The sequence below is a fragment of the Musa acuminata genome, unplaced genomic scaffold (genome assembly GCF_036884655.1).
Source record: "Musa acuminata AAA Group cultivar baxijiao unplaced genomic scaffold, Cavendish_Baxijiao_AAA HiC_scaffold_1065, whole genome shotgun sequence".
In the NCBI taxonomy this organism is placed as follows: Eukaryota; Viridiplantae; Streptophyta; class Magnoliopsida; order Zingiberales; family Musaceae; genus Musa; species Musa acuminata.
Window position 1 is genome coordinate 418,797 of NW_027021279.1, and position 17,737 is coordinate 436,533.

A 17,737-nucleotide genomic window follows, 5' to 3' on the forward strand; every position below is an offset into this window, starting at 1 on the left:
TGCCCCTCCCTTTCTTTTCCTCTCCGGCCCTCCTCTCAGTTGCAGGGGGAGGAACAGATAAGAAGAAAAAGGGAAAGGAGCAGGGGAAGGGGAATGAAGATTCGACGGAAGAAGCGAAGCAGAAAAGCGGGCGGGTAGAGCAGCTGCTTCGTCTACAACTACTCGTTCGGGGCGAGTTAAGAGGGGCTCCAATTAAATGCTCAAACACAGATGCCAGCTGCCTCTCTCTACCTCTCACCCTCGCTCTTCTTCCCCCCTAATAATGGCGACAATAAAAGCAATACTGGACGACCATAGGAACATTAAAGGTTGGAATAAAAATGAAAGTATTTAACTTTATGGGCTTTTGATCGGTTGGGTGGCCGGCGGAGGCGGTGGCGGTATGGGCCGCCGGAGGAGGAGTAGGAGAAGCAGTCAGGTGGCGGAGTAGGGAGGGGTTGACTTGGACGGGAAAAGCGCGAGGACAGCTAAGTGAGGAAGGCCGACATTAAATATTGGCAAATGGCAAATGGCTTGGTTTCCGGTTTCCGGTTTCCGAAACCGTTTCCCCCTCCTCTCGTTTCCTCTCCGCGTCCGAGCTCCCGTGACATCTCTCCTTGTTAGTTTTACCTATCTATCCCTACCAACTCCCAAAAATAACGAATCCCCCCCCCCCACACAACATAATGTGATCATATATGCACATAAAAAATATTTTTATTTATAATTGCTAATAATGTTCTTATATCTCGTTTTATTTATTTTTATACTTTATATATGATTATTTTATAATTATGCTGTTTTTTATTTAATATGATAATGAAATTTTGAATTTTTTTATATTTTAGAATATTTTGACTGAGGTGGATGATGGTGGGATGGAAATACCCCTGATTAGGATTGCTAATTACAAAATTGGGATCGTGTCCAGCTTTGCGATTGAGACCGGAGATTAGGAGGGTTTGGGAAGTCGAAGTCATTGACCGGCCAAATTGACGGCTGTGATGGCGTCCTCCACCTCCTTTTTCTTCCCAAGATTTGGAGCTTTCCATGTGGTCGGCAAGAAAGCTCCACTTGGAAAAGAGAGAGATCCGGTAGACCCTCTCTTGTCTCCTCACTTAGACATTTGCCATCATTTTGATATATTTCTTTTGGGAATGAATGAATACATGTCAACAAATATTATTTTATTTCATATTTATTATGAAAATGTTTAATTTTCTAATTATTTGCATCAATGGAGGGCGGTTAAATAATCACTTTCATCATGATCATGAAAATTGAAGTTATTAAAGCAACAATATCAAGATGATGTCTTAGGACCACCTTTTATTATGATATACCACCTAATAAAACTTACAAGATCATTTTACAAGCAATAAAACTTAAGTTTTGCTTTATTGTATTCCAAAGAGATCACTCGTTAAATTTCTTATCATTAATTGATATTTGTAGAACATAGGGTCGGTATGTTTGCAAAGAAAATAAATTTTCACTAATCATGAAAATAGTGATACCATAATAATGTTAGTTGTGTTGATAACAGTAGTAATGATAATATATCTTACTTGATAGATTATATATAATGATAATATATTTCAAACAGTATTGTGCAGATAGTCTTTCCATACTCTTCATCTTCCTCGAACTATTACAATCTCTCTCTCTCTCTCTCTCTGCTGCTACCATTTGCGGCTTCCCTCACACAGCTTCTATAGTCCCACCGTCCTGCACTCGTACTTAGCTTCCAACCACAACAACCTCTGTCACCATGCGGTCATCATTCTCCTCCTGCCTTTGAATGCCTTTGTCGTCCCCTCTTCCTTCTCTCTCTCTCTCTCTATCTCTCTATCTCTCTCCTGCCACATTGCTATCCTCTCATATTCATCGCTTGATGAGAAGGAATTAAACGGGAGGACGATGCTGTGGTGGGCAGTTGAGAGGAGCAAATGATACAGTAGCGTACATGGAGAAGGGTGATAGAATTGAAGGCAGCAACCGTAGGGTTTGGTCATGTTGTTACCAGATAGAAGACATGGAAGGGAAGTAGAATATGGGGTCGCAGCCAAATAATGAGGTTTTACGTTTGCTATTCACAAAGGGTATCGTCCTACCTATGTGAATGCATTAAGTTCCTTGAACATACTGTGATGCATGCATGCCTCCTTTCGAACCAAAACTGAAGGAAGTGCGTATGAGATTTCCTCTTCCTCATATATATATATATATATATATATATATATAGTTGTTGATGTGCAATCTATTTCCAGTGATATGGAAGGCAGAACATGTCAAAGTATTGTTCATATATAAAGTGAAAACCTGAGAAAAGAATACAACAATATAAATTTTATTGTACATTAGAAAATTGAAAGTATGAATTCAACTTGGATATTTATGTTTTGATCCCTCCATAATTAAGCAGCGGAAGCAATAAACGCCGACGTGCTGCCATCGCTGGTGATTGAGCGTGGCAATTTGGAAGTTTCAGTAGAAGCCAGGGTGCATTTGGCAAGACCTGTCGCTGGTCAACGGGGAGGTGGGCGGGGTTCGAGAACGGTCGGAATCGCCGCGAGATTTAAAGCGACGACACGGGGACCACTACGCTACGGGCGGCGCGATTTGGACGCGTGTGCGATTGCCGCACCCCGCGATGGCGGCCCGACCGAGTCCCTGAGAAGAAACTCACGAAACGGGACCCGCATTTGGCCCAGGCTCGGTCCAATCGAAGTCAGGTGAGGGACTGGGTAAGTCTAAAGGGGTAACGTCGCCTCCTGTTGTGTTTTGAGAGCTTCAGGAATGGATGGCATCGGAAGAACACCAGGCAAAGCTTTTGTTTAAGGGAAAAGGAGAAGGAAAGAATCGTCTTCATATTCTGCATTCCGAAGAGCTTATTTTCTGCTATTTAAGTTCTCTTTCTGTTCTTCGAAGCTTGTGAGATCTGCAGCATAAATACGGCTCGAGATATAAAATATGGCGTCTAAACTACTCTTTCATCTCAGAAAATGACAGTGTCGTAAGTTGTCGTGTCGAATAGAATTGCGTTTGTAGACACCACCTCTGATAATGAAATCCTTCAGCAAGTCGTGGCAGACTTTTGATGAACATATGTGAAGAACAGTTCAAAAGAACCAAGTGGTGTGACATTTTCCACACTCTAATATTTGTCTTTTAGCTTGCCGAAGAAGGAAAATTGAGCTCAAAGTCAAATAAATGAGCAGGTCTGCATTCGCAAACTGTTCTTCCAAACTACTACAAGTCGGACTAGTATGTTTTCTTTTCCTTTCTTTTAATTACATTATCTTTTCTCGGTGTTCTTCCTCCGAGTGAGGTTGGAGAAACGTGTGAGACGATTGATCAAGAACAAGAAGGTGACAAAACCAAGTTTTAACCTTATATAGCCTTCTAATTTGACTGACTGCAGACAAAATGGTCAGTTTGACTTTAATGACCATGAAATCAAGTCCTTGAAGTTGTTAAGATGAGAGAAGGGCTTCCGAGGGATATTAAACCAACGATGGAGGAAGAGTCGTGTAGTGCAATCACATCATGAAGATGTCATTTTGTATCTTCATGTGTAGTCGATGACAATGTCCGATGAGAGGTCGTCGGCATCCAACCTCTGCATGAGATCGGCAAATCCCGTTGTCAACATGGCACGAGATCATTCTGGAGTACCACACAAGTCTCCTAACAGGACAAGACTTGCTTCTTCGAGGATCCGTCGACACTGCGAGATGCCTCTAAGCTCGGCAAGACGCTCTTTTAGGGTGACACGCATCATACTCAGTTGACGCTACAAGAAAACTTGGGGTACTCACCTCTGAATACTATACACCAGACTGGTGGAGCGTTTGCCAATCCAATCCACAAAAAGAACACTCTAAATAGTAGGTGGATTCATCGAGTGTCCGATGGAGTTTGAACTAGATCATGAATCTATTGACTTGGGTGATTATTATTTTGATGGAGATGATCTGAGATGCCTTGCGCCGCACTTGGTTATATTTATATACATGGGAATGGTGAGGGTAACGTGATGGACGTATCTCTGCATGCACTACAACATGCACCACGTTGACGCTTGACGCTAACACTGTGAGAGTGCACATGTAAGGCACGTGAATGCCACAATGTAGATACTGTGTCCAGGCTGTGATCCAGCTACTGGGATCAGTCGCAGGAGTGACTGCAACTTATAATACGGAGAGTACGACAGCAATTAAGTATCAGCAGACGGAAGAAGAAGATGGTGTACGAAGAGAATACGTCTGTCTTAAGTATGTATATATATATTTATATATGCTTCATCCCTATCCCTACCACATCACCATGTACTGTTATAATGGTAGCATGATTGCTTGCATTAAAGAGCTTCCGATGCATCATTAGTCCATTTCTTTCACCTTACGATGAATCTAAATATACATGATTAACTCATAAAAGCTCATGATTAGCCTTTAATGATGAGTTCTTTTCATTCACTTTATCAAGAAAGCAATCAAGCTAATAGCTTTACAAGTGCGGTGGTTTGGTGGTGTGTCGAGCTCAGGAGAAGTATAAAGACAAAGCTGAGACTAAACAAAGTGGTGTGTCGCTCGCTGAGTCGATCTCTACCAAAAGTGGCTTATATTCTCAATCGGTGCCTTTAGCTTGTGACTTTGATAAGTCAACTCTGGGAAATGGGAGTCAAAATCAAGGTGGGTAAGCTTTCTTCTTCATTGTAATTAATTCGAATTAAGGAAATATATACGAATATAATAAACAAGAGATGTTAAAACAGAAATGTAATCGAAAATCTTCATATCATGGAGAAGTTATTGATATTGATACAAAGAAAAAAAATCTCTAATTCCGATGTTGACAAAGCTTGAAACTAAGACAAGCTTACGGTATCACTGTTAAACCATCTGTTCTACTAGTAACCATCCGAGGCAATGCATTAACATTCGCATTTGTAATCTCGCGGTGGCGGCCAACATGCCATGACTTGGCAATAAAAATGGTATCAAACAGATTGCTGAAGTACGTACATGATCGAACACCAGAGGAAGAGTCTCAAAGTTGATTAGGAATCTGGCAGAAGCGCTTCACGGATAAGCTTTTCTGTGAGAACCTTTGCGAGTCCCATGACACTATCCGTGGTTCCGACCTGCACAGCCACCGAAGAGCTTGAGTGCCGCATCGAAATAATAGCCAAGGAATGGATGGATTTACACAACTACTAACCACTGCTTCAACAAATGGCAAAGTTAATGGGTGTTCTAGCAGTAAGCCACCAGCAACATTGAATACAACACCCTCGTCGATCTGAACATAGAACAAGAGAACTGAGTCAGACTTCACCGTCAATCAAGAAGTTGATATAAAAAGTGCAATGTGCTTTTAAGATGTAATCCGTCTGATCTATTGCCTCTTCTGGATTTTGGACATACGAGGCAACAAGCAACAGTAATGGAACATCAGATGGTCAACATATCATGTACGGGCTAATATCCGCCGTTTTTACTCTCCACAAAGCGGGGTCAACCAAACACTATGAGCAAACCGAGATCATGGATCATATTCCATACATGCATGCAAGCTGTTCAGCATCGTTATCAGAACTTGAGTGGATAACCTAGAGAAATAAGATGAGAAAGTACCAGGTTCTCGACGATCTCATCTGGTATGTCATGGAAATAGACCTGCAAGTTGTAAGAGAAGCTATGATAATTAGATTGTTATTCATAAAGTTAAACAACGACAAGAAAAACAACACAGCCAACTATCTGGGGACAGCCACTTTGATTTTTCTTTTTTCCCATCATTGAGCTCTGTTGTCAGCATCAAGAATAATAGAATTGAGAGCCATAAGAAGTGATCCTTTCTTTTTCTTTGGAAAGATTGATATCATGCAGACAAGTGAAAATGAAGAGAGAAGATAACATATGAAAATTAAGTCTCATTATTGCTTATTTCTATAAATCTTCAATGGATGGATCATGCTCATAAGAAGATGCTCAATAAAAATACACTGTTTTCTGGTACACAAACTCACATCTTCTTTGTAACAAGGCAATAAGAGAATTTTCAGCATGGACATGATTTTATCAACAAGCATATAAAACACATTCACAAACTTTTTTAATCTCACCTCAGCTTTATCCAAACCTCCGTACCTCCTGCCTGTCTTGAGATTAGTAACAAGAACCGAACCCACCGTTGATACATGGCCTCCAGAATAGCCTGCAGCGAGTATTAACTCTAATTTTTTGTATATACGTATAGCTGAATCATCAGATAGGAAAGTCAAGCATGACACTTTATTCAACCTTTGAGGAACTGACGGGCTTCTTCCGTGCTGCTTGGCTTTTCTCTGATTATTCCTTCATGGACCACCACCTCCAAATTAATTCCAACTTAGTAATAAAATAAACTAAAAGAATTCAAGTTTGTCATACTTACATTAAATATATATGAACCAAAATAAATATACATGAGCTAATGTGAATATACACAAACAAACCTTCTTTAGCTTATATTTTTCTGATCTTGAATAACAATTTTATTAAGCATTGTGTTCTATAAACCAATCATTGATAACGTCCCTAAGCAGTATTTCATCCTAAATCCTAGTCTGAGGATCCACCAAATTGTAATATCACAACTTCTTCAAATCTACAAACAAAACCAATATGCTAATAAATAAAATTATGCTAGATGAGTGCTGACAACGGAATGCTGCTTTTTAATCTGTTTCCACAGTGAGATGAGGGGAATCACAGCTATGGCTTTCTTTATGTGGATGTTGTACACCAGATTTCGAATATCAACCAGACAAATATGAATATAATGTACTAGCTGTTGATCGAAGAAAAAAAAAAATAAATAACACAAAATGACAATTACTTAACAAAGGTAAAAAGACAAGCTTATTACACACAACATCTGTATATATATGTCTCTGAGTAGTTCCAACATCAATTAATGCACAATAAACAATTAAAAAGAAATGCTGTTTCCTTACAATATGAACAAGCAAGCAATAGCAATAAAGAGGTATGCCAGTTAAGACATTGACAAATGGTTAGTATGTTGGAAGAAGAATTTTTCTTTTAACATGAAATGCAACTAGCATATCTCCAACTTGGCAAGCAACCATCTGAAGATCAAGAGATATCCACATGGCCTGAGAAACACATCCTACCAATTAGGAATACATTCTTGGGTCATAACAAGCCATGTAACTTTGCTACAAAAAGCAAGTATACAACACTGCTGCACGGAAGTACAAAATGATAAATGGTCCACCCAGTTCTTCTAAAGATGGATTACACCATAGTTCCTAGTAGTAGCAATAAGAGTTTCACACAACCATATTCTGGAACTACCAGGTGTGTAGATTTTAATGGAATCACTCAACCTTAGGCTTCCAGCACAAAATAAGGCCAAATGTCTAAACTATTTCAATGCAATTAATAAAGTGAAAAAAATTTAATAAATGTAATAACATATCGAGGAACTTAATACATACTATATCAGAAGTAATTAAGAGTGTTGGTTCATCAATCCTTTCCACGTAACCTTCGGACATTATCCTGGACATGATGGCATCAGCCTGGAAAAACATCATACTTCAGGAAAAGCAAGACAGAGGAATAAAAGCATCAAAGATTTTATTTGAAGAAACAAAATAAAATTTGTTCCAAACATTGTAGAATCTCAAGAGTTGATTCATTCACGGAGCATACAATGTCAATACAATATTTATATGACCATTCGTGGGCTAATAACACACAAGTAATTAATATTAACTCCAAGTAAATCATTAATAAGTACATGTGCCACAAAATTATACAACCTTAGGTTAGTTAAATCAACAAGTATTATTTGCCATATTCTTGGATTGAATTTCTATACTACTATCAAACAAACACTTATCAAACAGATAAAGTATGTTCTTGATCTGTTCATGCTCGTATCAAACAAACCATATGTAGCATGCATTACACATATGTAAAGACAACTCTTAAGCACAATGGCAGGCTACGATATTCATACATTATGCCCTGAACCACACAAAGAAAACGAACCTCAATAGACGTAGGAACAACTCTCAATATACTTGAAGTCCAAAGAATAGAAAATCTAATATGCCAGAATAAGTGCTATTGCAATCACTTGGAACTATGATCTTGATTAATCTATGATTTTTAAACCTGGTTTTAAATAGTAGCCACACAATTGTAGAAACAAATGGACCAAGTTATCAGTACAGACATCTGTAAGCGGCTGCCATAATAGATTCCAAAATTGAACATGAATACCTTTGCCTCCGCCAGAACCATGACCAATTCATCTGGATTGTCCCTGCGAATACTCTTCTCGTCTATGTCTGCGGTCTAGAAAGAAGCCAGATTACCATTTCTATGCCACGAAGAACAGAATCAGAGACCATTAGTTAACAAACCATGACTTCAAATTGATATCCCATCTCAGATAGAATATGCCGACGAGCCACCGACGAAGATCCCAAGATTATCTGCCATCAAATTCATCTCAAGAATGCTTAGCGGACAAATTAGAGTGTGGACTAAGATTACAGCTTAATGCATCTACTATATCAAAAACAAGATTAGAAACGGCGCAGGAAAGATTAGCAATCAGATGCTGAGGAAACAAATTGGCAATTTTTATGTGATTAGAATAAGATGACAATGGAATAGAAGTGCGATTCGATCATCCAGACGACGGATTAAATTGAGCCATACCTTAAACGACGGAAGAGGAGAAGGATTCGCCGCCATCCTAATTAAGAGTCTACGAGCCAAAGCAGGAAGGGATGAGAGGCGACCGACGCTGACCTCCCGAAGGGTTGGAAAGAAGATGCATAGTACTTGGCGGCTGTTTCTGACGGCTTTAATCTTCGCGAACCCACACGATTACATAATTCCATTAGATCCCAGCCGTCGGTTGCCAGTCTGCCTGAGGGCTCTAAGAAGATCAATAGCAATCGACGGGTGTTGCTGACGGCTTTAATCGAAGGGCTGGGAAGAAGATAAGCTGTTTCTGACTGCTTTAATCTTCGCGAAGCAGCATGATGCCATTGGATCCCAGCCGCCAGTTGGGTGCAACCATCTGATGTAGGAATCATGCTACAGTTCCGATTGCTTTAATCTTCGAGAACCAGTATGATTGCATATTTGCATTAGATCCAGCCGTCACTTGGGTGCAACCATCTGCCTTATAAATCGTGCCGATATGATGCAACCATCTGATGTAGGAATCATGCTACAGTTCCGATTGCTTTAATCTTCGAGAACCAGTATGATTGCATATTTGCATTAGATCCAGCCGTCACTTGGGTGTAACCATCTGCCTTATAAATCGTGCCGATATGATGCAACAGTCGCCTACGTCACTCCGCGAAGCGCGACGGAGACGGAGTCTATATCAAGACTTGATGATGGCGTATCTGTAAAATAGCAGCTCACCGTTGAATCGTTCGGTGTGGTTTCCATTCCCCGCCCCCCAAAAACGCACAACGCCGTCTCGCGTCACTTTTGCGCGTCTCGGCCGCACTCCTTCCCTCGCCGCCGATCCCTCTGGGGATGGATTGCGATGACGAGTTCGGAGATCTCTACGCCGATGTCCGCCGCCCCATCCCCGCTGCCCCCGATCCCCTCGTCGCCCTTCCCGGTGGCGATGATGACGACGACGACAACGTTGAAGACCGGATCTTGTTCGGGCCCCACCGGTCCGGCCAATCCGCCGAACTTGCTGCGACTCCATCTAGAACTTTAGCCGACGGCGGCGACGACTGGCTGCTCGGCCGCGCGTCCCCTGCCGTGGAGACGCCGGCGTATTGGGATGACGACGACGATGGACGCCCGTCCAGGTCGGATGGCGCGCCTAGGGTTTTTCAGAAGGACTTGGAGGGAGAGGTTAGGATTTCTGGGATTCCCCGTGGGGAGGTTGAGGCGGTTGGAGATGCAAATGAGGGCAGGGATTCATTCGTAGGGAGCGACTGAATCCCTGGTTTCTCAGGGATTGTCAGCCGGTCATCCCTGGCTTCTCAGCTACTGCAGACCCTCCGGGGCATCTTTTTGGTGCCGGCGGTCGAGGCATGGACCGGTCGGGCAGTCAGGGCCGGACAGCTATAGCGAGAATGATCTCCAGATCCTGCTGAATGACAACGACCATCGTCCACTTAATGGTGTGACAAATGATAGTTTCAGAAAGGAGTATGAGAATGATTGCAAGGATGGAGAGGATTATTTAGTTATTGTCACGGATGAAAGTCATTATCATCGGCAAGTTTGGGCTGAGGATGCCATGCAGCCGAGTAATGATGGTGTGATAAAGGAGATTGGGAATGCTGACAAAGTGACAGGTTCTGCTGAAGAGTTCCTGGGGGCTGGGGGGAGGACTGGATACACCAATCATCAGTCAGACGCACAAGGTCAGTTCTTTTGATGAGTTCGAATCTTGGGTGAAAGCCAAGAACTGGGTTTTCGTATAGTAACTTTAGATATAGTATGTTTGGTGCAGAGTTTTTTTTTTATCTTATAAGAATGTCTGTGCTTAATGCACTAAGCTTTATCATGAAACACAATTTTTTGTTGCTTAAACTGTTGATGAGTAAATTGCTTTGCAACTCTCACTGAATGTTGGTTGGTGAGTGTACTTTAAATCAAACAAAAAAATCATCAATTAGTTGTCAGAAACAAGGAGGAAGGCATTGAAATTATGGACTAGCAATCTCCATGTATATGCTGGTTTGCAGATTATTCATCCTAGATGCTGCCATATTTGTCCTGCTATAATTTCCTAGAACAAGTCATCAGATCTCCATGTGTAGCATTTTCACTCAATTGAGTCAAAGCTGGTTCATAGGAAGTATTGTTATCACCAATGCTCAAGTACAACTGTGTCCGGTACTTTCAGCTGTTAGTGCAACATGTTGGTGAAGAAGATGCCATTGTTGGAGTGATGATTGGAATATGACTCTTCCTGTAGTCACAATGGAAATAGAATAAGTAAAACTTTTTGCTATCAGATTAGTCCAACCCGAGTTCCCTTCTCTTGCTTCAACAAAATTCTGTTTAAGACACTTTTAAACAGGAAATAGGGGTTAAATTGGATTGCTTTTGTCCCTTTATGTAGCCACTATATATATAAATCAAAGTCATCTGAAAACCTGGAAAGTAAAAAATTATCAACTTGAATTATGAGTCATAGATCTTGGATCAATATTGTTGTACAGTATATTGTAGCTTTGTAGCCTAGCCTAATACTATATGCTATAATGGCTGCTTTTTTCTCTTTTCATTCTAGGAATAGGCTTAAAAAGAAGAGATTCTTGGAGTTAGAAGCAACTAGCAATGCTACCTGCAATCTGAGTTTGGGTTTGACATTGCTATATTTCACCTTTAGCAACCTTTTTTCTTTCTGATCTCTTGCTGAAAATGAAGAGTCAAAGCCCTTCTTTTAAAGACAGAGAGCTCTCTTTATGTGCCTAGCACATTAGCATTATCTCAGCTTCTAGCCTGTTCAATTATTGCTTTAGATTCTTAGCTTCTAGCCTGTTCTATCTAGGAAGCAGTGGTTTAAGGTTTGTAGTCTTTCTGGCACGAGAGAGTTTTTGTTCATTACGATTTGGTGCTTGTGGAGACATTTTTTAGCTAATTTTGCTGTTCTTCTATTGGAAACAGTATATGAGACCCGGTACATCACTGCTGCTTGTGGGTCTTGTTGCTGCCATGGTAACTTCTGTTGATGTTGTGCAGCCTCCTCTTGCTTTTGGTTCCATTGCTGGTCGAGGAAGAGGAGACTGGAAACCTGCTAGCGTTGGGGCTATTCCAAATGCCTCCAAACATATCCATTACAGGTTTTTGGAGTTCCTGCTTGGGCAAATAGTTCAGTAGCCTGTGCTTTTGGTAGTGAGCTTGACTTTATGCTTCCTGCACACAAGTAAGCTTGTGGATGCAAATTTGCATTCGAAATAGAAACTTTTTCTCTGTTTTATGTGATTCCACAAACTTTGATTTTGAAAACAATGTAGCCAAAAAACCAGTGATTTATGATTCAAAAAGTAGTATAAATTCTTCTAAACATACAGTAATGTGGATGTTAAATATTAAATTAACAGAAACAGATGTAGGTAGCAATGAACAAAGAAAGTGGAGTCATCTGATCTGGGATACTGTGATCTCATGGTGTCTATTGAATTAGCTATATGAACTCAGTTAAAGATGGTGGGCTACAGGTTGGCATGCGGAGACGCTGGGCACACAGATGGACCTCAAGGCCTAGAACTAAAGGCATTAGCTTGCGATAATATTTATGTGACTATGATCATCTAATGGAGCTAAATTCGATACATATAATCTGTGCAAAAACAAAGTCATAATCTCATCAGGCTATTTCTGGTATTGTTGACCAAGCTTTCTTCCTTGTTTCCAGTATTCATCACCCACATATTTGAATTTGCTTCTGTACATTTAATGAGTACGATTACTTTTTTCATTATCCGTTGATCTCTACTCATTACATTAATGAATGAGAGACTAATGGACCACAATTTCAGGTCACCTCAAGGAAGCTTACATGGAAGACGCTTCACTGATAGTGAACACTCAAATGACATCGTCTTTAGCAGAAGTGTCCACTTAAACAGGTTCGACAACCAGTAGCAGAAAAAGCTGTTTGATATCATTGAAGTTAGCCAGAATTCTAAAATATCACCTTCTGTTGAAGAAGAAACTGCACGACATCTGAGCACTGAAGGAAAATATGATGAGCCCAGTGGAATGGTTGCTAGGTGATGACAATGAAATTGAAGGAGACAACAAAATATTAGATCTCCATGTATCCAGCGAAACTGTCAACAGTGATAACATAAATCATCTAGGCAAAGAACAAAAGCTTTGTTCACAAGTTGAGCAAACTGAAACTTGTATGAGTGATGTTAAGGGTGAATTGAGGACCTCACATAGTGACAACAGTGGAGCAAAATCCTGAAGCAGTAAGGATTTGTAGAAGCAGCATGAAAATATCGGAGACACACAACAAGGATATTTGGGTCAAACAGATGATTTGCAAAGGCCTCAAAGAGAACACAAGTCTCATCAAATAGATGGTGATGGTCGGGATGCTAGAGAAGACATAAACGGAAAACAGTTGGCTTACAGAGGTCGGAAAGATACTTGTCACTCGTACAGAAATTAGGATCCTCTTTCTGCACACCCTGTCGAGATAGAAGTTCGGAGCGGACAAAGGATACAGAAGCTTCTGTTGGTGTTTGGTAGAGAAGAGAGGCTAATTTGCAGAGTCAAAGAGTTAAAGATAAAGGCGTTAAGTGGGAGAGCAGTGAAGAAATAATGTAGAGGCACAAGAGTAAATTAAGGGCCAGTGTCAGGAATCTAAGAGATGATCTTCACTCAAGAAAAAATGTGGGTGGTGAAGAATGGAGAGGGCATAATAGAGATGAAGCCTAGATAGAGGGATGATCTTTTGACAGGTCATCATGAAAATGTAGACTATGCATTCATCAAGAGGAAAAAGGATGAAGTGAGAGGGAAGACTGACAAGCAAGATACCATGCATGCTTATAGGACTAGGGAAGACAAAAGAAAAGAGAAAGGGATGAAGTCAAAAATCATAGAAGAGAAGATAGTAATAGTATGAGGGATAAAACTGATGCTGCTAAGCACAAAGATGATAGATGCCAACTCAGGAGAGGGAGGACAGGAAGCTGACTTAAGCAACCTCATAAAAGTGTACCAAAGCACCACAAAAGAGAAGAGGGTCAGCGTGCATTGAAGAATGGACAAGTTTTAGATGATACACCATTGAGTAGGAACCAGATAGAAGACTGCAGAATGAGCAGTCTCGGGGATGAGATTGTCCAAGAAATGAAAAATGTCTTATGACATGAGGGACGTGGAGATCAGTTGGCACCTGAAAAGCCATTTAGGTGCTTCTACTGGATAAGTCACACAGAAAACACAAAGAAGGTTCAAGGTACCGAAGTTTATGAACACAACAGTTATGGAGTTGGCAAGAGAAAACCTTAAAACCACAGTGCTCACAGGAACAAGAAGGTATGTTTAGGTCTGTTGAACCAGTACTATAAATTTTGCTGATGTATGCTCCTAAACAATCAAAAAAGGAAAAATTGTGACTTGTTTCCTACCTTGTGTTGGCATTAGTAAGATTTTAGAAAAAGGACAGATTTCAAACTGAAACAAGCTATATAAAAAACAAACAGATAAAGTTAATTATTGGAAATTAATCCTTTTATCTCTTCTCTGATGTGTAGAATGCTTATTCCTCTGTATGTGTGTATATAATATACATATATCGTCATTAAGAAATGAAAAAACTGCTGTGAAGCTTGGCCGATTCACACATCACCGAAACTCTACATTTTGCTCGAGTGCCATATTTAATACATGGTTAAGGTTTTATATGGTTGTATGATTAGCTAGAAATGCTATATATAATTGTAAAATTAGATAGAGTTAATTTATCATGTGAAGCAATCTTGAATTCTTCAATGCATTAACCATTTGGTGCCATTATATGTAGAAGTTTCTATAACAACTATAAGTTTAAAATAACAATAAAAATTAACACAGTGTTTGCTCCCATTAGACACCTTACATCAATAGAAGATAATCAATGTCTTATACACAGCCTAAAATTTTATGTATTACAAGTTTTCCTTGGTTAGGCAAAGTCGGCATTGTTTACTTGTATTTGCTTATTACAAGTGTACCTTATTTTGGGTGAATTTACCACCTTCAGAGAAAACATTTCTCGAACCTTTTTCCATATGCTTTTTAGTTAAGATTGCTGACTTTCTCTTGGATATTGTGTTTATCTCTGAACTAGTGTTAAGAATGTCTTGTGACATTTTGATCGAGAAACACTAGAGTATGTTTCCTTTTGTATAACTTCTCTTTAATCTTGTCTCGTTTGTATCTCAATTAGGAGAGGGCTTCTTATGTCTAAAAGCCTGTCAACTAATTGATGTTGGTTTAATCTCTTTTTATAATACATTGTATCTAACAAACCGCAATATGGCCCGAGTTACAAGTAACTTGTGGTTGAGGAAGCTATAGTCTAACGTTTACTTATCTGAGAAATTGATTTAACTAAAATATGATATTTCAAATTTTAAATCTGGTCTGCTAGACATTCTTGATAAAAATTCTTTGATGACAAAATAGCATCGCACCGGATAGGAAAATTCATGGTACCAAGAGGGAGTACTGCACGGACCTAGTCACCCTCTCTTGAAACTTCCTTTCTAATGAGATGCTATAATTTGCCTTTCTCAGGTGAGCATGATGGGCTCAGATGAGCAAGAAAGCAGCAATGTGAAGAATGGTCATCAACCAATTCATGAACAACTAGAGGCTCCTCAACTGCACCTCACTTTGGAACATGGAGAAAAAGATCCAGAGCATCAGGTGTGAGTATCAACATAGTTCTAGCCTCTAGGAGAAGGCGATCCTAATTAGAGCTTTCGACCTGCCACAAGTAGAGGGGTTTTTGTTCCACTGAAAACATGTGTGTATCATCTGCATCTTGAAGGCCTAAGGAGATCAAGACCCTAATGTAGATTTTGTCCAGGCAGATGAATCAGCTAAAAGCGAAGGTAACAAGAATGCTGCTGCTTTAGATGACAAAGATGCAGATACAACACTGGTGGATAAGAGGGTCGAGGATAGGAATCTCCACCCTGACAATGTGGCGAAGCAAATGTTTCAAACTTCCTGTGCCAGGGGAAAGAGAGATGAATCTGAGCAGAGATTTAGAGACCGAAGTCCAGACATTGCATTTCTGATACCGCCATTGATACAGAAGTAAAGCCAGAGGGACCTGCTAAAAAAAGAAGTGGACTGGCAGTTGAGCTGATCAAGGAGGAGCTGTATGGAATCTCATGGTTTATTGCATGGTTCATGCCAACAGTCTTTCAAGGAGGCAGGTGGAAGACTTGGGGCTTCTGAAACACCCCCCAACCTTCCTGAATTCTGTTTATTACAGGTGTGTTTTCTTTGACCTGTAAACATGCAACCCTTTTAAGATATTTTTTTTCATCCCGCGGGGCTCTAAATCTCATCACAGGATGTGCCTAACCAATTCTGATGATACTAAACAGGCTTCGAACAACGACTGATCTGGCATTTGAAGAAGCATTTGAGCTTCTCATAGGGAAGCTTCAAGCTGTCATGGAATCTATTACCTGCTTTGATTTCCTGGTTCTGTAAGCCTCGGTGAAAGCCCATGATCAACTTGGCAAACATTCTTGACATGTTTATAGAAGAAACTACATGTTTAAAGGTGCACATCCTCCTAACCAAAACTTGTACCGCATGTTTCTGCTCCAGATTTAAATTCTTTTATTCAAAATATATTTATTTTGATATGAATGGACACAGATGATAATTCTATTTTTTACATTGTTCGTAATGTTCATCCACATCGACCAATGTGTAGGTTCCATTGTGTTCTCGATTCTTGTTTCATTTTTCCTGTGAAACAAGGACGTCACTCGAATGCTTGATGTGATTAGTGGACCTTTATGAAGGAAAAGTAAGTTCTTAATAGATTGCCTTTCAAGCTGTAATTAAAATTTACCTTAAGAGGAGTTTCCCAATAAGATTATGAATATTACTAACCTCATTTGGAGCATTATTTGCATATATGATTCTCAATTCTGCGATAAAAGAAACTGATAGAGATGAATGAATTAAGCATCTTTATTTTTTCTATTACCTCTTGCGTTGTCTTTTTAAAGCATCTTTTATGTTATGTAGCATCGAGGTCTGTCATCACCTTTCCAGTTTCCTTTTTCTTTTTTAACCCAATAAGACTGATGCTTTCCTTCCATGTAAGCAGCTCGCTAGCACGAATCATGATGCACACAATTATAATGTAAACTTCATCTGGACCGTTCAGCTAAAAGCGACGTTGTCGGAGAACAATGCCCCCCCCCGTCTTCAGTGTTCCAAGGTATGCATTTTGAGTATACGCTTGTCTCCTCAGTCTTGTCTAACTTTATGAGCTTTTGGGATTGTGATATACAAAAAACCTACAATTTTTTTTTTGGGAAGAAAGATGGATGGGAAGAAATCAAAAGAGATCATCATGAATCTAAAACTGCCTTTGACCTTTTAATCAAAACATAACCGATGCTTCCATTTGATAACATGGACACAATTTATCTATAACAATTGGGTTGTCACCAAATGAATGGTAAGAGAGATGGAAAATCGAAAAAAAAAAAGAACAAAATGAGATGAATAGAGAGAGAGAGAGAGAGAGAGCTAAATTCTAAAATTACCAACAAATCATTAGTGAGAGGTAGGGAAAACCACAACCAGTGGAAAATAACATAGCAACAGTATTAGTGGGCAGAGCAACAAAAGGCCTAAGAAGTCCCCACAACAATGACAATAGCAAGCACAAGAGTTTGACTCATCTCTTGGTTGCATTCCACAAAGGCCCCCTCTGTCATTGTTTTGCTGCATGGGGAAGAGTTTAGGACCTCTCTCTCTCTCTCTCTCTCTCTCTCTCTCTCTCTCTGTGTAGGCAATACGGGCACCTATCTGTCCACTTGCACATGCACCACTTCCCAAGCTATCCCATTAGGCCTTTGTGGAATCTTAGATTAGTACACTAGGACACAATGGACCCAAGTTTGGATTAGGCAAATCTTAGACCTACGTTATCATGTTGTTTTGATGTGGCTATCTCACAGCTC

General features: G+C 40.0%; 1 protein-coding gene and 1 long non-coding RNA gene across 2 annotated transcripts; one reads left to right on the top strand and one right to left on the bottom strand.

The window, feature by feature from the left end:
- Positions 1-4,767: 4,767 nt before the first annotated feature.
- Positions 4,768-8,886, bottom strand: LOC135666042 (uncharacterized). Its single transcript, XM_065177549.1, has 9 exons — positions 8,733-8,886; positions 8,432-8,503; positions 8,289-8,363; positions 7,496-7,579; positions 6,294-6,363; positions 6,116-6,207; positions 5,625-5,666; positions 5,209-5,289; positions 4,768-5,131 (listed from the first exon to the last, which is right to left on the bottom strand). Exons 1-9 carry the CDS (start codon positions 8,766-8,768, stop codon positions 5,048-5,050), a joined length of 636 nt encoding a protein of 211 aa, XP_065033621.1. The 5' UTR covers positions 8,769-8,886; the 3' UTR covers positions 4,768-5,047.
- A 3,599-nt stretch (positions 8,887-12,485) lies between these two features.
- LOC135666047 (uncharacterized) lies at positions 12,486-16,569 on the top strand. Its single transcript, XR_010509679.1, has 3 exons — positions 12,486-14,066; positions 15,309-16,017; positions 16,133-16,569. It is a non-coding gene; the product is annotated as an uncharacterized LOC135666047 (long non-coding RNA).
- The last annotated feature ends 1,168 nt before the right edge of the window (positions 16,570-17,737 follow it).

Excerpts from the sequence above, each read along its gene's own strand:
- LOC135666042 (XM_065177549.1), bottom strand. The coding sequence starts at position 8,768 with ATGGCGGCGAATCCTTCTCCTCTTCCGTCGTTTAAG. Across the intron at positions 7,580-8,288 it reads TGGTTCTGGCGGAGGCAAAG|GCTGATGCCATCATGTCCAG; the intron begins GTATTCATGTTC and ends ATGTTTTTCCAG. Across the intron at positions 5,132-5,208 it reads TGCCATTTGTTGAAGCAGTG|GTCGGAACCACGGATAGTGT; the intron begins GTTAGTAGTTGT and ends GTGGCTGTGCAG.